General features: G+C 44.2%; 1 protein-coding gene across 9 annotated transcripts in view; it reads left to right on the top strand.

Annotated features, from left to right (window-relative positions):
- PAPPA2 (pappalysin 2) overlaps nucleotides 1-21,691 on the top strand; it is a 611,815-nt gene that overhangs the window by 358,006 nt on the left and 232,118 nt on the right. For all 9 annotated transcript variants that reach the window (XM_070077165.1, XM_051856950.2, XM_070077164.1 and 6 more), the window contains one exon: nucleotides 277-1,348. In XM_070077165.1, the coding sequence (XP_069933266.1) occupies nucleotides 277-1,348 (1,072 nt within the window). The remainder of the gene's footprint in view (nucleotides 1-276; nucleotides 1,349-21,691) is intronic.

Here is a 21,691-nt window from a genome sequence, read left to right on the forward strand (position 1 = left end):
CTGGTGGTCATTTGCATCAGGTATCTGCTCCCTAGCTTCTGTTCTGGTTACATAGACATGCAAGAATATGTTAAATTGGGTGGAGGAGTCTCCAATCAGATTGTGTCTGTGGATAGAACGGCCTGATGGACAGGCATCCCAGAGGGGGAACCGGCAGCACCTGTTTTTTTCCCCATTAAAAACGTACTTCCTTGCTATTCACACGGGTTTTCCTCTCCTTTTCTCCGTTTCCTCTGTGTCTGGCATCTCTTGCCTCGGTGCCACCTTCCTTCCCAGGTGTGTTTGATAACTGCTCCCACATCACCAGTGATAAGGGCTGGGCCCTGGGCATCCGCTCAGGGAGAGACAAGGGAAGGCGAGACGCTCGCTTCTTCTTCTCCCTCCGCACGGACCGCATGCAGAAAGCCACCGTTGTCACCGGCCACAGCCGCTACCAGCCAGACAAGTGGACCCACGTGGCAGCCACTTACGACGGACGGCGTATGGCCCTGTACGTGGATGGCACTCGGGTGGCCGGTAGCGCAGGGCAGACCGGCCCCCTGAACAGCCCTTTCATGGCATCCTGCCGCGCCCTGCTCCTGGGAGGGGATAGCTCTGAGGACAGGCACCACTTTCGTGGCCATCTGGGCACACTGGTCCTCTGGTCAAGCGCCCTCCCACAGAGCCACCTTCAGCACGGTCCTCAGCACCCAAGTGGGGTGGAGGAGCCCACCACCCTGATCCTGACAGCCAGTTTCGATCTTCTGAAAGAACAGTGGGTCCCCTTCAGGGATGGGGCATACCCACGGCTTGAGGTGCTGCAGGGTGCTGAGCCAGAGCCCGAGATTCTGTCACCATTGCAGCCTCCACTCTGCGGGCAAACGGCCTGTGACAACGTGGAACTGATCTCCCAGTATAACCAGCACCGGCCCCTCCGGGGAGAGAAGGCGATCCGCTACCAGGTGGTGAACATCTGTGATGACGAGGGTCTGAACCCCACCGTGAGTGAGGAGCAGATCCTCCGGCAGCACAAGGAGCTGAACGAGGCCTTCAACCGCTACAACATCAGCTGGCAGCTCAGCGTCCACCAGGTCCGCAACTCCACCCTGCGCCACCGGGTCGTGCTCGTGAACTGTGAGCCAAGCAAGATTGGCAATGACCACTGCGACCCCGAGTGCGAGCACCCGCTCACGGGCTACGACGGGGGCGACTGCCGCCTGCAGGGCCGCTGCTACTCCTGGCACCGCAGGGATGGGCTCTGCCACGCGGAGTGCAACAACATGCTGAACGACTTTGACGATGGAGACTGCTGCGACCCGGAGGTGGCGGACGTGCGCAAGACCTGCTTTGACCCTGACTCGCCCAAGAGGTAAGGACCGGGGGGGTTGGGGCGTCCCACTCGGAGTCTGCTGTTCCAACATCAGTCTGCCCTTTCAGCTCCAGGAGCCAAGAGGGATCTTGCACAGCCCCTAGATACAACGCTTAGCCACCTTTAAGCTATCTCTAGGCTTCCGTGAAGTAGCAGGTGTAGGGTTAAGTCATGAGGGATGTAGAGGTGACTAAGGCAAAGGACGGCCTCGTGGAACTCGCCATCCATGGAGCAGGCAGGTGTACACAGTGTCACGTGCACTGAACAGCCTGCTCCACCAGAGGAGGCCGAGGGAGCTGTGCAGAGAAGACACCACGCTGCCCGTTCACAGAAACCAAACCTGAGCTTACCCAACTCTTTTTCCTGTAGTCTTACGGTCTGGGTCAAGTAGCAGATTCATAGAGAGGCCTCGTGTCTGCCCTGGCCTGGTGCAGTCTGAGCATTTCGGCAGTTTCATGAACACCAGACTGTCCATCTACCGCAAGCCTCCCGAGGTGACTGGAGTCCTCCTCCACTGTTGGCTCATCCAGTTCCATTCTACGTGCAGTGAGCCAGTCCGATCCTGTCATTCCCCTCCACCATCATTTCCTTCACTGCACTTGGGATAAAATCTCAACTCCTCACTGGCTCACTCTGCTGCAGTGGGGCCCCTGCCTGTCCCTCCAGCTTCCTCCTCCCCACCACGCCCCCAACCCAGGAGGCTCGGACTCTGGTTCAATGCCTCCCACTGACAGATCACGTTGGCTTTTGTGCCCAGTGCTTTGCACTGGCTCATCCATCTCCTTGGAATTCTCTTTTCTTAGCTCTTCCCTGGGTGCTCTGTCTCTCATCACTCAACTATCCACTTCAATGGCACCTCCTGGGGAGGACTTTCCCAATCCCAAAATTTGAAACAGCTACGCCATCACTATTGCATCAATTTTAACTCCCTGTGCAGCACTTACCACTTGTGATATTTTTTTCTTGTGCATTCCTGTGCTTCTCTGCATTTCCTATGTCTGAAATACCAACTCCATGAAATCAGAGACCTTGTGTGTCCTGTTAACCACTCCTTCCCCAGCGCTTAGAACAGCAGCAGGCAACTAAGTGGCTTAGCTCCTGTTTATTTTGATGAAAGAATGGATCTGATGTGTCTTTGGTTCTGAAAGAAAGAAACCAATAAAACAATTATCATTTTGGAGTGATGTGGGGTTTGGAGTTATTAGAATGAGGGAGGCAGGTCATAAACTGTTACCTTATGTTTGTACAAATTGTGAAAAGGCTCACCTGAGCACAAAGTACAGGGCTGTGGTTGGTGGGAGGGCTGAGGGCTGCGGGCTGGGTCTCAGCTCCCATCTAGCTCCAGGATGCCTGCCTTTGCATGGAGCAAACACCATTCCTGTGCATGGGCAGTCCTTTTGGAGTCAATTAACACTAATGGGCTAGCCAGTGTTGTTGCAGGTGGTAAGATTTGGAATCAAGGGACAAAGATTGTAGAGAACTTGCAACCCAACAAGGTAGGCAAGTTTACACAAATCACTTTCTAAAAAAGGTGTGTGTGCAGTAATATTTTTGCATTGTCTGTATCCTGGAGTTGCTTTGTAATTCAAATGAAATAAGGTACAAGTACATGGTAACTCTGAAGCTTTCAGTTACACAACTAATTTTCAGTATATATTAGTCATCACTATCAATTTTAGAACTGACAGATGGGAAGCCTTTGTTTACTTAATGCACGGTGAGCTGATCACTTTTGTTTCAAAGACCTATTTATTAGAAAGGCAGAGTTACAATGAGGGACACACACACACACAAATCTCGCATCCACTGGTTCACCCTCCAAATGGCTGCAACCGCCAGGGCTGGACCAGGCTGAAGCCAGGAGCCTGGAGCTTCTTCTGGGTCTCCCATGTGGGTGCAGGGGCCCAAGTACTTGGGCCATCTTCTGCTGTCTTCCTAGGCACCTTAGCAGGGAGCTGGATCAAAAGTGGAGCAGCCGGGACTCAAAAAGACATCCATAAGGGATGCCCACGTTGCAGGCAGCCACTTTACCTGCTATGCCACAACGCATGCTGATCACTTTTCCAGAAATATTTTGTTGCTACACCAGAACACACGCCTCCATGCTGATCACTTTACCAGTAATATTTGTGTAGGAAAATTCTGTCTGGATTTGGTGTTTTAGATTTTGATAACGTTAGGCAGACACCAAACTCACTACCGTGAGTCAATGTTAGTGCCTCATGGGGTCCTGGGGAGAGATGGAGAAGCTTGGCCCATTCCCACTTGTCTTGCTAGCTCGTTGCAGTAGCCACTGCCAGACGAAGGGAACCCTCCTCCAGGGAACTGGTCAGTCCTTCTCAGAGCCTCCTGCATCTGGCCACATTCCTCACCATGCAGAGTTGTCATGGGAACTCACTCCATTCTGCCTGTAGACCAAGAAGTGTTTTATCCCTTCATTTATAAGCAACTCTCTTACCCCTACGTGCAAAGCCTGCTTTGTGTAATATAAATGCAATATCTACACTTTGTGATACTGAAAAATATTTAAATCAAAGTCATACATGCTCATGGTGAACGCTATCAAGTTGTACCCAAAGGCCTAAGGAAGAGCAACTGGCTCCTGCCCCATTCACCCGTGATTCCCCACAGGCAGCCACATGCAATTCTTCCTCTTGTCTTTTCTGCTCCTTACCCCCAGATCCCCAAATATATTAACATTGCTTAGTTCATCCACTTTAAACAGGACCCACTGGCTACCTCTTCTGGTGGAGCTGAGACTAACTTTCTTGTGCTACCTCCTTACCCTGCTAATCTTCCAGTACAGTCACTTTACTAACACTGTCAAACCAGTTACACTTGTCCCTTCGAGTCCTCAAAGAATTCCTCTGGGACCTGCCTGCGGATGGACACCAACATCTGCAAATGCGGAAGTCCTTTTATAAAATGGTGCGACATTTGCATAACCCCCACGCTTCTGTACTAATCATCTCTATATTATTTATGACACCTCGTACCATGTAAAATCTATGTAAATAGTTGTTCTAATGAATGATTGAGGGCATCGTAACGAGGGAAAAATCCATGCGTGTTAGGACAGATGACAATTTATTCCGAATATTTTGGTTCCTTACCCTACCCATTGACTCTGTTTCATTCCTTCTTTCTTTTCCTCCTTCCTCCTTTTACTTCTACTTTATGTTTTCAGTTGCCATCCAAGGCTTTGTCATTCTGGATAGTTTGCAGAATGTGTTTTTAGACTTCTGTTTTGCGTCTCTCTGGTGCTCTTTTATCGCCTATTCTGTCTGCTCTGCCAACCTTGACCAGTCATCCTTAGACCCCTGCACAGTTGTCCTTTTGGGATTTCACTTAGCTGCTGCTTGCATTTGGTGCCACTGTGCCTCTGAATTTACTACCTTTATTTCCAGGAAAAGATCCTTAAGTAACTTTCTGAGGAAAGATGTTTTAGGTAACCTTCCCCAAGAAAACACTTCTCAGAATGTTTTCCTTCTTTCTGCCTTTACACAAAACTGATCATTTGTCTTGGTATAAGATTTTGAGATGGAAAGCACATTTTCTCTCAAATTTTGAAGAAATGTATTAATTGCTTCTAGCTTCTCTTGTGATCATTGTGTGTCTTTTTACAGTGAATATATATATTTTCCTTCTCAGAATCTTTCAGAACGTTACCTTTAGCTTGTTACTTTGGGATTCGTGATAATTTGACTTATGCCTGGCCTTTTATTACTCTTCTGTTGAGTGCTCAGCAGGTCCTTTTAATTTGGGTACTCATGCCCCTCAGCTCTCGAAAATTCCCTTCAGTTATTCCTTTGATAATTCTTTGTTCAGTTCTTTTTCCTCTTTTTTCTCCCTGAGATCGCTAAGGTTTCCTCTCATATATTTTGTCTATTAGTTCTTTTGTGTTTTTTTGAGCGCTCCTTATCTTTAAATTTGTTTTCCTTTTTTTTTTACATTTTAGCAATCATTTTTAAAGATTTTATTTTTACATCATGTATATAAATGTCTTTTATTTTGAGGGTGAAAATCAGATTCATTTGGAATGTGTTTTCTGAATATTTGATTAATCTAGAGTCGACGTTCCTTTTTCATTTATTAAAAATTTATCTTTTATGCTAGTGAACTTCCTCAAATGTGTAGTACTTGCTTGTAGTAGGAATCACATTTTAAAATCTGTACTATGATAATCTAAAGAAGGATAATTACCTAGGGATTTTTTCTTGGAAGGCGAGATAGGGTAGACACATAGTGAAGGGGAGAGGTTTTCTCCCTTTATGCTCATACGTATCTCAGAGGCCTCCATTGGGTTCCTTTCCCCCTGTACTATACTTTGCCTTATATTCTTTGTGGTCTATTTTTATTATTAAGATACTGATTTTTTGTGACTTTTATTGACAAGAATAATATTTTGAAAAAATACTATTTATCAAGTTCCTACGTTGTGTCAGGCATGGTAAGCTAAGCAAAAGACAAATATAATGAATATATATGGGATAACAACATAGTGGAGGAGTGTAGGAATTTTATTTAATTCTCTGGGTTTAAAGGTAGGCTAAAAGCAGAACATGGGACATGGATTATTTTCTTGTGCCATGTCTTAGAGTGTTTGAAAGTCTTTTTGGATTCATAGCGACCAAGGTCTCCAGGTTTCTGTGAGGACCTGTGATTTGATGGAGTCACTGGCTGTCTCAGAACCAAATTACATAAATATATATACATGTGTAGCATGTTCACTATTACAATAGAGTCATGGAGCTGAAGCCCACAGTGCATTATAGCATGAGTATGAAGAGGACCCAACGTCAGCAGATGCTTGGGCAGGCGCTTGTTGGGCAGATAGGTTGCTGCAGGTAGCCCTTCCACTCGGGAGCTCACGGCTCCATGGCGGGGAGGGCTGGGAGATGGAAGTCACAACAGCAGATACCCACCATGCTAGCACAATGACTGATAAGAGTAAATTTTCCCCATTCCCCAGACCCGCTCAACCTCTCCCACTAATTCCAGCCAGAAACCAGAAATCTAGCACAAAGAAACTCCTCTCCCAAATGTTCTGAGAAGAGAGCCCAAGTTGTCCAGCATCAAACATCTGTAACCCAGATGGGCCTATCAAAGGGGGAGTATTTATCAGGCTTGGGCTGGGCAGGAAGAGATATGAGTTACAGATACGTTACCCAGCCAGTTGAACAGTATTGCCGAGAGAGGACTTGGCTTGGGGGTGAAGTGGACTACATAAGCCAGATGTCCACTTCTGCAGAGCAGCTTCCTGAGAGAGGGTCTGCGAGGGTAGTGGAAGGAAGGGATTTGGATGTCCACTGCAGTAAAATCACAAAGGTCATTGAGCCTCCCCCGTGGTGCATTTTAGGGAGCCGGGCCAAGGGAATCTCTGTGCCCTCAGGGAGACCTGGCTGCCCTGACCTTCACAGCCTTCCGTTTCTTTTTGTTTGGCATATCTGTCATCTTTCCCCTAAAATGATGTCTCAGAGTTGGGACTCTTTGTGGCTGCACCTATTTTCCATTATTGCTCTCGTTCCTCTTGCAACAAGGTGGAGCTGAGTATCCAGCCAACTCTGGCACTCTGTGCCTATCTCTCAGATCTCAGAAAACTGCTACGATGTAGAGAAAAATCGTCAAATAAAAAGGAGTGGCTGAGCACAGCTTGGGCTAGACATCCGTCCGCTTGTGTCAGACCACCCTGGGAAGCAGACAGTGGGGCTCTGTGCGTTTGTTTTGTGAGCCTGCCGTGGACTAATGGCTCTGGGTGTTGCTGACTTCCTGTCTCTTCTCTGCCTCATTTTCTCAGTTTTGCTGCTGCCAAGTTCAAGGGTGGGAGACTGCTATATATGACAATACTAGCACCTGGCCCACTTCTCTCTGAAGAGTTGCCCAAGAGAGTGGGCTGGGAGAGGATGTGCGGAAGCATGGCAGAGTGGGGTCTGCAGTGGTGCACCAGTGGTATCTGCCCCAGTCTTGGGGCAAGAAGGCACAAGCATGTGGCATCAAAGGAGGAAACAGGTGGAGAAACCAGTGCTGCGCAGACCTCAGTGTTTGGGATTAGCTGTGCTTTGCTCACTCACACTCTGGCTGTTGAGCCAAAGCAACGGTCGGGCTGGGCCCCTGCAGCGGCGGGTCTGTTCAGCATCAGCCAGCCTTCATTATAGGTTTCTTTTGAAGTCGACATTCAAAGTTTCCTGAAGCCAAAAAAAACATGCACGAGGAAAATAAGTGTAAGGGATAGAAGAGGGCAGGGAAAAAAGAAATGGAAGAGAAACCTCGAAACTGAAAAGCGAGAAAACCTCTCAATCCTTCCCTGTGCAAATGCATAGTGGTGCAGAGTCCGAAAAGAGAAGTCTCACTTTCCCATACTCAGGTCACCTGGAAGAGAGTAGGAAAGGAAGAAATAAGAGAAGACCCCAGAGAGAAGCTCAGAAAGTTTGCCTAAAAATAAAAATGACTCCTGCATATTGTCCAACAGGCTGATCTCTTCGTAGTTCCTAAAGGGACCATAGTAGTGAGTAAGTTAAAATCTACAGTTTTTTCTGTTCACCTGGTTTGGTGAACTTTCCTCCCCAGGTGAGTGAGGAGAGACTGTTTTTCTCCTTTTTGTGGTTATTTCCTAACCAAACAGACAGATTTGTGAGTGAGCCATGTGGTCTGTCTGGGTTAAAAATATTTCCTCTTAGGAAATTTTTAGGAGAGACCCTACACTCCAACTACATTCAGTTGTTCAAGAAACCTGGGCCCTTTCCTAGGAATTGGGATCTAGCCATGGTATCCTGTCCTGATGCCAGTCTCTCTCTGTTGATTTCGCTGAGGGATCCCTTGCTAGAACTTAAGCCTGAGAATCTATGACAGTGGCACACTTACAAACATTTTCTCTAGGAAATTCACTTAACGTTACTTTAGTGACTGAATCCAATTCAGATCTTATTACTAGGTTTTCCACTAATACAGAGCATCCTTCTCTTGACTTCCAAGATGTAGGTTGGTGAAGCATATAGTCTGCCCTGCAAGGGGTTTGCATTAGAGCAGCGCCCCCTGGAGGAAGTTGCAGACCTCTTACGTTCTAGAACACCAAGGTTTCTCTCACTTCTCACCCAGAGCTCCCTCCAATGGCTGTGAATCTGATTCTACAGGCACAGCACTTGGATAGCTAACTCCTGCATTTCCTTCAAGTCTCACTTAGGATGCCACTTCCTCTTTCTAGGGAACATTTCTTTGTCCTCACATATGAATTTGCTTTCCTATCCATAATACTTCTCATCCCTCTCCTGCTACCACCTCATCCTAGGCCCTGTCATCTCTAACCTGGGTTATTGAAATAGCCTCCTAATTCATCTCCTGCCTCTACTCTTGTACTTGTGCCCCTAGTGAATTTCCCACACTGCAAACAGAATAATTCTACTGTAGTATAACTCAGATCAGTCATTCCAATAGCTTCCTGGCTCATTTATTATCCAGCTCTACAGGGCAATATCTGACACAGTGCCAGTCGCCCTGTGGCCTTCTATCTTGCCATGTCCTGTGCCTTCTCACATTCCAGCCACCTTGGCCTTCTCCTTATCCCTTGGCTTGCCAGACATATTCCTTGTACTTGACCTTTCCAGTGACTTTTCCCTTTGCAGGAATGTTCTTTCTCTAGATTTCTACATGGTGACCTTACCACTTCCTTCTGGTCCTTTCTCAAAGTTAACTGTCTCAGTGTGTCTAAGATTTCATGCATTCCCTCAACTCTTCATGGTTTTCTTTCCTGCTTTATTTTTCTTTTTAGAACTTACCACTAGCATGATATTTTGTTTCGTTTGCTTAAGATCCATCTTCTCCACTAGGAAGCAAATTCCTCTAGGGAAAGGGGTTTCTGTATGTTTGGGTTTCTCTTGTAACCCTACCATCTAGAACAGTAAAAGGAACAGAGTAAGTATTCAATCAATAATTGTTATGTAAAGCCATATTCTTACTCTAGTACAGTGGTTGGCAAACGGTGGTCCAAGGACCAAATTTGGCTGACCACCTGTCTTCATAAATAGCATTTTGTTGGAGTGCAGTCACACCCACTTGTTTACATATTGTCTATGGCTATTTTCATGTGGCTGGGTTGTGCAGTTACAACAGAGACTGTGTAGCCCACAAACCCTAAAATATTTACCATCTGCCCTTTACAAAAGCAGTTTGCCAATCCCTGTCCTAGTACATATTTATCACACTATATTGTAATTACCCATTGTTGCCTGTCTCTTGCACAAGACTTTAAGCTCTTTGTTCATTGTCCTTGGAACACAGGAAATGCTCACTTGATATGTTGAGCATGAATTAACATAGATGGAAATGAGAAGTCACTTACATGGGGATAATGACCGTGTTGGGCAAGGCTTTGGGAAGGCTAAACATTCATAGGCAAAGTATATAACTTTTATTGAAAAAAAGAGGGGCATTCAGAATCTAATACTCTAATACCACTTGCCAATAATCTCATCACTTTGGTAGAATTGCCACATTCAGCAATAAGCAAAATAACTGAAGACATTCATGAAGTTTGAATATGTTAGGGAAAGATTTTAAGCCATTTTATTCATTAACACATTAGTTGAATGGCTGGGTTCCCAGATGACTCTGAAAGCATGAAACATGGAGTAAATTTTGGTGAGCAGAGAAATAACAATAGAAATAAGATGAATCTCCTTCACTTAGGGAGGCAGTGAATGAGAAAGAACAGACCCCCAAAGAGGGTACAGGAGCCTCCAAACAGAGTCTGTTTGAAATGATGTCATGGTTTAGCCAGCATTACTGCCGACATGGTTGCTGGTCTTCTGTAGTTGTAAGAAACAGAGATCCACCTAATTTAATCAAGAAAATAGGTTGATTGTGCCATGACCTGTGGACTGGAAGTTGAGCTAGAAGGCTGATGGTAAGTGAGGCAGTTTCAGATCTGTTCTCTTAGAGCCTGAATATTTCTCTATGTCTTAGTAACTCTGAACTATTCATTTCTTGTTATCAATACATTGAATACTCAGTTTCTGCTCCAGTATAGCTTTAGACTCTTGCTTTGGGGCAAGCATTTGGCCAAACAATTAAGACATCCGTTTCCTATTGCTTGGATTTTATACCCAGCTCCTGACTCTCCCTTTCTGCTAATGCAGACTCTGGGAGGCAGTGATGATGACCCGAGTGATTGGGTTCCTGCCACTCATGGGTGGTTAGGGTGAAGAGGGGACAGAGCTCTCTTGAGCGTCAGGCTCCTGACCTCAACCTGGCAGGCGTTCGGGTAGTAAACCAGAAGATGGGGGCCCTCTCTGTCTTTGTCTCTGTCTTTCTGCCTCTGAAGTAAATTAAAATATGAGAAAAATTGCTTCAGCTTGCTGTGGCTCCTGGTTTATCTCATTCTATCTTTTCATTTTTTCTTCAGATTCATATCCTACTGCTAATTACCTCTGCATTTTGCAATATCTTGGTTCAAATTCTGAAAACAAGTTGGCCCAGCTTATCTTTACATGTCAGGCCAGAAAGTCATACATTTCTGGCCAACACTGGGTTCAAGTAGTGGTGGCTAAAACACTGGGATAGGTGGAGGACTCCCCAGCTGCTGCAACACTAGGGTAAAGTGAGGGGGGTTTCAGTTTTACTTCTTGGGGAGGAAGTACCTAGCAGGCATAATTTCTGGTATTTTCCTATTGTTCCATAGACCTTGGTACTCCTGTACTGTAACTATTACTGATTTTTGTTTTTGTTTGGTTTTAAAATATTTACTTAATTTAAAGACAAAGTGACAGAGAAAGGAGGAGTAAGGGAGGAAGGGAGAGAGAGCAAGAGTGAAAGCAAGAGAGAAAGAGAATCTTTCATCTGCTGGTTTACTCCCCAAGGATCTGCAAAAGTCACAACTGGGCCAAGCCAAAGCCAGAGGCAGGGACTCTGTCCTGGTTTCCCATGTGGGTGGCAGGGACCCACGTAGTTAGGCAATCATCTGCTGCCTTCCCAAGTGCATTAGTGGGAAGCTGGATCGCAAGTGAAGGTGCCAGGACTCCACTGGGAGTCCAAGGGATGACTCAAACCACTATGCCACAACATCCAGCCCCTCAGTGAATTTTAGTACTAATATTATTCCTGGGGTTTCATGATTTAGAACACAAAGCCAAGTACCTTAGGACAATACAGGCAAAGTACCTGGTTCATAGGAAGACTGCATGTGTATATGGATTATCTTATTCATTACTCACAATAGCTCCAAGAGTAGATATTTTGATAAACTCTATTGTAATGTAAGAAACCTGAGTTGGCATCTCAAAACACTAAATAACTGCCATGGTGCCATGGCCGAGGAGGTATTAAACGCTGATCTCAGAACCTGTGTCACTGAACACCCTTCTGGATTGTGGGTCGGGACGAAGACTTACACACCCAGCAAAAGGCTTGGCCAATATGGGTAAACAGTAAGTATTGGTGGACTTTTAATTCTACAATGGTTGTTTTAGAGAATATGTACTTGATGAGATGAGAGGAAAGGGAAGGAAATCACTGCAGGCTTCATGATGAAAAAAAAAGCCTTAAGAGGAGAGAGAGTTCCTGGAAGCAAGAACAGTAGAGAGCAGCAGAAAGACTTAGTCAGGCAAAGGAAAAGATTCAAACTAACTTACAGACCACTGTGGGCAAACATTAAGGCCACCATTAGAAGAACAAGTTAAACAGAGGGTAACTTTGCTAGAGAAAGACAGGAACTTGGGAAAAATTACGTCAGGGTGACAGTCATTACTGATTTGACCAAGAGATTTCAGTGGTAAGCAAGCACAAGTCATAGGAGAGTCATGGGATGTATGTGTCTGTGTTATTAGCTATCACCTCTCTTGAACTCAGGTCTCCTTCTGGGATCCGTGTCCTCATCCCTGAAAGATACCTTTTGGAATTCCCTTCATTAAATATTTGCTAGTCATGCACCTGCTCATTTTTCATTTCTACAACAATGCTTTCATACTGTAGCAAACTTTGTGAAAGGTAACTTTGCCAAGTATACAATTTTACATTGCCTATCATTTTCTCTCATTATTATAATACATTGTCTTCTGGTTTCCATTAATCCTGTTGAAAAATCAGCTATCTAATTGTTTTGTATTTGTGTTGAGTCTGTTCTTTCTCTTTGTTTTGGAGATTTTGTTGTTGTATATTTGATCTTCTGCAGTTTCACTATGATATGTTTGATGTGGATTTTTCTTTATTATTATATTTGGGATTTATTTTGTTTGATTAGTCTGCTTTTCATTACTACAACAAAACTTCCAAGGTTGGGTAATTTTATAAAGAAAATAGTTTTGCTTAGCTTACAGTTCTGGAGGTTCACGTGTATGGTGCCAGCATGAGTTTGGCTCTCATGAGGACCTACGAGAGATGTGTGCAGTAATACTTTTGGGAAGAAGAGGTTGCAGATAGCTGGAGACGTAAGGCCAGAGAGACCAAGGGAGGGACTGATTTCTCTCTTTTTGTAACCATGCTCTCTCCAGAGGAGCAGGGACCACAGGACATTTCTTCAGTTCCTTTCTAGAGTACACCCTGGTTGACTAAGAACCTCCCACTTAGGCGCACCTCTAAAAGTCCCAGGCCTCCTCCCAAAGCCACCACTCTGAAGACCAGGCTTCCAACACGTGAACCTTTGGAGGGCAAACTCACACCACATCTAGACCAGACCAGTGGTTGCCCCTGAATCGGAGCATTCACAGCATCATCGGTTATGGGATAGTGTGAGTCATAGTTCTTCAGATATGTTTCCAGTTGTTCCATTATCTCCTGGGTTTCCTATTCAATATCTAGTACTTCCTCTCACTCTGCTCTCCAAGTAGCTCAATGGCTCTTCAGTTTTTCATTATCTTGGCCTGTCTGTGTGGCATTTGAATAAATAAAAATTTTTGGATGTGTTGTCCAATTGACTCTTCCTTCTGGTTTGGCTAACTTGCTCTTGTAACTCACTAATAAATTTTTTATTTTTATCAGTATATTTTTCATCTCCATATGTAATATTTAGTTGTTTGTCATATCTATCTAGTTATTGTTACTGATTCCTGTTACTAATCTATACTTTAATATATCTTTAAAAATAAAAAAGCATGATCAAAGTATAGATACATGAACTTATTCATGGGGTAAAATTGTCCAGGGTCTAAATATACACACAGATGGATATGATAAACTTGAAAAACCTGAGTAAAATCGGTGGATTGTATAAAGATTAATATCCTGGTTATAATATTGCATTACAATTTTTCAGTATGTCACCATTGAGGACACTTGGTAAAGTCCATATACAATTACTCTGTAATATTTCTTACAAATGCATCTAAATCTGTAGCTTATCTGAAAACATTCATTAAGAATATAATAAGTATATTTCTTTTAATTTTACGTTAGCCATTCTGACTCTGTTATTTTTTAGCATTGCTGGCTCTTCCTCAAGGTGTCTTGTCTGTTCAGATGTGCTTTATGTTTTCTTTCTGTGATTCCATGTTCCTTGAAATTCTACCTATTCAATTTCTCTTAAACCTGACTACGAGATACATTATTTTACTTCTGCCAGTTACCTAGGTCACTACTAACACGAAACTACTTTAAATATGCTATTGAGGAGTGGGTATCTGGCACAATGGTTAAGATGTCGCTTGGGATGCCTGCATCCCAAATTGGAGTACCTGGGTTCGACCTTACTCTGGACTTCCGTTTCCTGCTAATGCCTACTCTGGAGGCAACAGTTGGGTCTGGATTGTGTTCCTGGCTCCTGGCTTTTACCTGATTCAGCCACAGCTATTGCAGCTATGGGAGTGAACCAGTGAGTGAGAGAGCTGTCTCCCTTCCTTTCATATACATATGTGTTTATGAAATAATGACAACTATTATTCTTTACATTTATTATTCACATGAAGTATTTTGGACCATGGGGTGTTATGAATTTGGGTGCAAACCTTTGAGGACTTGTTTGTATTTGAAACTTCTCAGGAGAGACTTTCTTCTGACAGGTTTTGTCAAGGGCAGTGGACCTAAGTTTTCTTCCTGTCCCTCTTGATAATGTGAGCTTTATAGGTTCTTGGTCTGTTTTTTGGTTTGTTTTGTATTCCATTTCATTGGAAGTGTAGTCTTTAGGAGTCTTGACCTTTTCTGAGGTTTTCTTATTAAATTTACTACTTTGAGTAAGCCCTAAATTCTTTTTGGTACCCAAGAGTCTCATGGGACCATCAAACTGAGAATGTATGGGCACTAGGAATGGATAGGGCCCCAAGGGATGCCACTGGCTACAGGAGATGTTTACTTCTCTGGGTTTCTGTTTTTACCCTGTATACTCTGAAGATATCCATTGATTTTTTTTTTTTTTGACAGGCAGAGTTAGACAGTGAGAAAGAGAGAGACAGAGAGAAAGGTCTTCCTTCCGTTGATTCACCCCCTAAATGGCTGCTACAGCCGGCGCGCTGTGCCGATCTGAAGCCAGGAGCCAGGTGCTTCCTCCTGGTCTCCCATGTGGGTGCAGGGCCCAAGGACCTGGGCCATCCTCCACTGCCTTCCTGGGCCACAGCAGAGAGCTGGAATGGAAGAGGAGCAACCAGGACAGAACCAGCACCCCAACCGGGACTAGAACCCGGGGTGCCGGCACCGCAGGCGGAGGACTAGCCTAGTGAGCCACAGCGCCGGCTATCCATTGATTTTGTTACAGATTTGCAATGTCTTTAAAATTTATTTTGTTGTTATTCTAGTTGTGTTCATCTGTTTTCAAGGAAAGGATGATCAGGGCTTCTGAATTCTTTATTCTAGCGTTGGTAGTATGAAGCCATTGAATGTTTGAGTAATTCTTCAGAAAATTAATCTGAAGGCAGCACACAGAATCAGTGTCATGAACTAGGGAGATGTGTTAGCAATCTCTCACCATGATTTAGACAGGAAGGGCTAATAGGATAGAAGTGGCTAGGAAAATTAGTGTGACATAGTCGAAAGAACTAGGAAACTAGAAATGATAAGAGTTGATACCAATCCTTGTTCCAGTCAGTCACAGATGTAGTCATTGTTCTCTCACATTCATATTCATTCACATTCATCAGATGTTAATTGAGTGCCTATTGGAGAGTAGGCATTGATTTAGGCATTGAAGGTACTGTGGTGAAAGAAGAAGAACAAATTTCCCTCAAGGAGCTTACAGTGTAGAGTGAGGAGACAGAGAATAACTGGAGAAAATCCAGTGGAATAAGACAAACAGGGAATGCTTGCTGTGGGATAAGGGTCAAGGGTGTCTACAGAAGGCCCAACTGAAAAGGCAGTACTTGAGCAGATGTCTGAAAGTGAGTGAGTGAGTGAACTCCTTGTGCAGACTTTGAGTTTTCTCTCAGTGGCCTGTGCTCACTGACAAGGCTGGGCAGTGGGATGACACAAGCAGTAGAACTTTAATGGGAGATGTGAAGGACTTAACTACCCAGTCTATCTCAAAAGGGTAAGGTAAAATTCAAATGAGATCACATTTATTAGGCATGTTTTACAAACTGGAAATATTTAGTAAATAAGTGTATTCGGTAATACATTGCTTTGAATTCAGTAGTGAGTTTGAAGAGATAATGAATTATATTCAAGGAGATGATTTTAAAACATGTGAAAAAGATACTCATTTCAGTGTGATACTTATGGGTCAGGCTGTGATTTCTGTAGTAACAAGGATTTATCACGAAGCAGAAAGCATGAGACATTAATCTCCTGACCTATAGAGAAGCTATACTCAAACCTCCCCTCGGAGGCCTCTTTCAAAGAAAAGTATAAAATTACAAAACTGAGTATAATGAGAATCTCCTTTCTACTGTACCTTCAAAAAAGGTTTATTGTGGGAGGCTGGCAGTGTGTCACAGCAGGTTAAACCACTGCCTGTGACGCTGGCATCCCATACCAGAGTATCTGCTTCCTATCCAGCAGCCTGCTAATGTGCCTGCAAAGCAGTGGAAGGTAGCACAAGTACTTAGCTTCCTACCACCCACAGGGGACGTCCTGGATTGTGTTCCTGTGTCTTGGACTTGACCTGGCCAGCGCTGGCCATTGTGTCCATCTGGGGAGTGAACCAGCAGAAGGAAGATCTCTCTCTCTCTGTAGCTCTGACTTTCAAATACATAAATAAATCATTTTTAAAAATAAAATATGCTGCTTAGAATGCACATATCCCATATTTAGCTTGCTCCCTAGGCACATTCTGGGAGGCAACAGATGGTGACTCAAGTACTTGAGTCCTTGCCACCCACCTGAGAGGCCTGAATTGAATTCTAGTCTTCTGGCTTTGGCCTGGCCCAGCCCTGTCTCTTGTGGGCATTTGGGGGAGTGAAACAGCAGATGAGAGATCTGTCTCTGTCTCTCAAATAAAAATTAAAACAAATTTCAAAAATAAAAGATTTGTTATTCGAGAAAGCTTATATGTTCCAATTATACTGAGTACCTAGGAGGTAATCAGAATTGCCTATTGAATGGCTATTGCAAAGTTTGGGGCAGGTGTCATAGCACTAAGGACTATGATAGGGAAAGAAGGATTCGGAATTATTTAAAAAGGGTTAAATGCTTGGGTCAAGCAAGCATGGGGATTTACACGATGGAATTAGAGTTTGGAATATAAAAGGTGTGCAGATGACACTGGAGGAGACCTGTGACCGTAACTAGCTGTGTGAAAATACTCATGGATGTTGGGTGGCTGTGAGCCTCGTACAAGGCAAAAACATGGTGTAGCTGTTGACCTTTTGCTAATGGTCTTGAAGAACTCTCTTAAAAAGGAGAATGTGTCCAGACTGTTGGAAGAGAGTCTCCTCTAAGACAAAGTCCTGGGCAGATGCTGCCTGGAGTCCGTGCTCAGCTCTGGGTCTCAGGTTTTATGAGGCACATTGTCAACCTGCAGTGCACCCAGGTTTGTAGAAAGAGTGCCAGTGGTCATGGTAACATGGCCCTGTCCCACTGCAATATGGAGTTTGCCCTTCTCCCTGCTTGATGGAGGAGCTCGCACAAAGAGATTTAAGAAGAGTGTCACAATGACAGTTTTCATTTCATTCATTCTGTTCACTCTCCCAGTCATTCATTACTTCTTTTAGCTTACAACACACGCTTATTGAATGTCTGCTCTGGTTCAAACAGAGTAGTGGTCTCTAGGGTCCTGATCCTTGGTCTCTATTTCAGACTTGTTAGACAGATGTGTCATGCACAAAATTTCAGGCATGACTAGAAGAATAATGCCAACTGCTATCTCCAATCATTTTTGCCTCCCAAGTCTCATTTCTATGGTGACTGCCAACTTGTCTTTCTACTTCTAGTCTTCCTTCTTTGTAACCCAAAGTTAGCTGTGTTCTGTCATCAGAATAAGCATTTCAAGAATCATTTGTATGTTCAGTATTTCCCAACTGGAAGACTCACCCTGAGAAAGGAGGGAATTTGAGGCTGTTCTTGAAAAAGGGATAGTAGAGATCAGAAAGGAGAGTTGATTAAGTGAAGGGAGTGCGTTCAGCAGAGAACTGATAATTGGCACAATTGATAAAAGGATTTAGGATAATAACCATAATAACAACTGCCGTTTACTCAATGATATAACTACTAACTGTGGAAATAAGGCAGCATTATGAGGCATTCACAACCCAATATTAGAAGTACATTTGTTCAGGTTGGCTCCAAGTGGAGCGTGATATTTGTAGCTCAATTTGTTTTGTAATTGTACCTAATTATCCTGTTCAATAATTTTGTTTACCCCTTGTCCATAGATTTTAATGTAATTGAACAGATCATCATCTCTTCCTTTCAGAACCATTGTAGGCCCTTTGTCAACACGTAGATAAAGTCATTGCTCCTTTCTTAGTAGCCTAATCCACAGCAGGTAGTTTTGATGGGGACACATAGTGAAGGGGGTCTATGCAGTAGTGATCTGTCCTGAACTGAGGGTTCTTGGGGAGCTACCGCAGCACCGTGAGGTGAGCAGTTGGAGAGAGTCATCTTGTTCTAAGACTGAATTGTGACCAATATCAAACGTCAGCTCCGCCTATTCCAAAGCCTTCCATGGTTTTACCTTCTTATACTTTTGGACTCCTTTTCTATGGCTAGAAAAGTCTTATATGTTTTCCATATATATTTCTTTTCTTTTTTTTTTTTTGGACAGGCAGAGTGGACAGTGAGAGAGAGAGACAGAGAGAAAGGTCTTCTTTTTGCCATTGTTTCACCCTCCAATGGCTGCCATGGACGGCGTGCTGTGGCCAGTGCACTGCGCTGATCCGAAGGCAGGAGCCAGGTGCTTCTCCTGGTCTCCCATGGGGTGCAGGGCCCAAGCACTTGGGCCATCCTCCACTGCACTCCCTGGCCACAGCAGAGAGCTGGCCTGGAAGAGGGGCAACTGGACAGAATCCGGTGCCCTGACCAGGACTAGAACCCGGTGTGCCGGCGCCGCAAGATGGAGGATTAGCCTAGTGAGCCGCGGCGCCAGCTCCATATATATTTCTAAATATGGGCTCTCTGGAGTAAAATTTTATTCATTTATTTCATTACTATTAATAAAATACTTTAATGCAGGTGGATTTTGTATTTTGATACAGTAATTTAAAATAATACACATATTGACAAGATGGAGGAAACACAGGGGGATGAGGTCATGTAAGACTGGATTAAAGCAGTGGTGAGTTCAGTTTGCGAGATGATGGTGCACAGACTGGAGTGCAGGAGACAAGCCTCAGATTTATCTCTGAACCCCCCCCCCCCAATAATATGAAGAGGTGGCTGGTAGGGGTTATATCCTTCACTCTTTAAAGTGAAAACAAAGAATGCTCAAGAGAACAACTGTTCAGGAAATACCACTGGCATAAGAAAGCATGCAGAATTGTGCCTGTGGACCACATCTAAAAGAAGCCAGGTAGTACAGAGAATATCATGCGCAGCATCATCCGTATACAAACACCAAATATTCTCGTAAGCCATCAGTCTTGGATCTGCTCTTATGCACAAGCCAAAGAGCTTCATGTTCTCAATTAGCACCTTTTACAGAATTATTGGAATAATTTCTTAAAAAGGATAAGCAACAGAGTAGCTCTTCTGTGGAGGTAGAGAGGAAGGGTTTCAGAACCCAGGTGCTACAGCAGATGGGAGCTGAAGAAAAGACACCGCCTTTCTTTGAGACTGGAGGAGAGGAGGCATGTGGAGATACGTGCACTGCAGGCATGTGAACAGGGATTGGAGAAAGTCTTGCCTAGGAGCCTGGGTGTTTTTGATGAAGAAGTGGGTAGCTGAAGGGGAAGAGGGTTGCTGGCCATGCAGGGGATTGAAGGAGGTAGAGATTGTTCACAATGGCCTCTTCCCAGGCAGTCTTCAATAATGAGACTGATGGGTGTAACCCATTGCCTTTCTTCCACGAGCTATTGTGAAAAAGATTCTGAAAGTAGCTGCTGCCAACCTCTAGGGAGGTGCAGTTCAAGAACATTCTGAAAGACACCGCACCTGCTCAGCTTCAGAGTTATGGCTCCAAAGTCTTGCCTGGACCTTGGCATGGTCCTTGGAGACCATCTAGCGGAACCATTTTACTCTGCTTCACATGTGAGCAAGCTTGTCTCCAGTCATTGAGCTTGTTGCTTGGATAAGCTAGGGGGAAATGATCTGACTCTTGTTTACTTCCCCACCACACCTGACTACAAGAGACAGAGAACCCTATGTCTAAGTCTCTACCTCGATTTCTCCACTTCGCTGCATGCCTCCACTTCACTCCACAGCCTCAAAACTATTTTTGGAGGCTCAGAGAAGTTGGTGATCATTGATCTAGAACCTTTACTATGTGGCCTTGTGTCTATCTGGCATGCTAGTTTTATGAACTGTAGCCATTAATAGAGTAGATGAAGCTAGAGGAAGAGAAAAATAAGGAGAATGATAAAAAAAGTGGTATAAAAAGAAGTCCAGAATGTGAATAAAACCCACAGATACCTGTCAGCATGGGCAGCGTGACTCCCAGGAAACTGGAATGAGCTGCCTCTGGTGTCCGTAGCTTGGTCCCCAAACAGTATCTCTCTTCACACCTGGAGAGCCAGCATGTAAATCCCAACTTAAAAATAGCAAATAGCCATGCTCTGTTGTAATTTCCACAAGAGAGGTTGGAAAATAAGGGCAAATTCCAGTGATCATCAGGCTGAAAAAGTTAGTACATTTTCTAGAGCAAGCAGTATTCTGTTTTGAAGAATGTAGAACTCACCAGCCCACTTAAGGATAGAGGGCGGGGGAGAGGGTAAGGGTGATAAAACATTTGGATGGGGAAGGGAAAGAAGAGTGTGAGAGGAGGTACTTTTCATTTTGTTCAATTGTGAACTTGCTTCTTAACTTACCAGGATCCACTGAGGATCAAATGGAGATCAGATATACCCACGTATTGCCACACTGAAGGTCTACCTTAGCCATTTCCCTAGAGATGCGGTAGCTCCCTTAAATGGGTCATGGATTTAAGTATAGCAGGATCCAGTGTTGGGGTAGCCTTGATTAAAGCCTCTTGAATCATCTCAGTTATAACGTAGGCACACATAAAAAGTCGCCCAGATATAAAGCACATTATTTGAGGCCACGTTTGCTTCCTTCGTTTCCTCCATGTTGATTTTCATGCATGGGCCTTCCCTGTTCTTTGAAACCTTCACATTGTTTCTAAGCAGGACTCCAAGGTAATGATCAGGTGCATTTCTGAGTAAAGTGTCATGTGTAGAGAAGATTCCTAGTTACAGTAAACCACCTAGGGTATTTAAGAGGTGCCTCTTATGGAATGAGGACCTTGAATTGGTTATCATGACTTGTTTGGAATTTTGAGCTGACCTAAAATTGTTCTGGAGCCATGACAGTGGTGCTTGTGGTGGGCCTGATGGCATGCCCAATATCAGGAACACTGTTAAGTTCTATTGTCAAAGACAGCCTCTGCAATTTTTCTTATACCTGGAAATACTGACCTGTGTGGTCTCTTATACTCGGTTTATCCTTTTGGAATATGCAATATTTTTATATCATGCTAAACCTTAAACTCCTTGACCACTATAGATGGTATTTGATGGTCTCTACTCCTGGTTAATGTCCCGAGACCCACCTTGTCAAAACAGCTTTCCCAGAAGGACCACCTGAATCTTCAGAGGACATCAGCTCCATGCCTCATGTTCAGAGATGGGACACTGTTTACTCAATGTTTATTAAAACCATACCAAAGGGCTGGCACTGTGGCTCAATAGGTTAATCCTCCACCTGCGGTGCCAGCATCCCATTTGGGCATGCCAGTTCATGTCCTGGCTGTTTCTCTTTCAATATAGCTCTCTACTATGGCCTGGGAAAGCAGTATAAGATGGTCTAAATGCTTGGACCCCTGCACCCACTTGGGAGACCAGG

This window comes from Oryctolagus cuniculus, chromosome 7 (assembly GCF_964237555.1).
Source record: "Oryctolagus cuniculus chromosome 7, mOryCun1.1, whole genome shotgun sequence".
Taxonomy (NCBI): Eukaryota; Metazoa; Chordata; class Mammalia; order Lagomorpha; family Leporidae; genus Oryctolagus; species Oryctolagus cuniculus.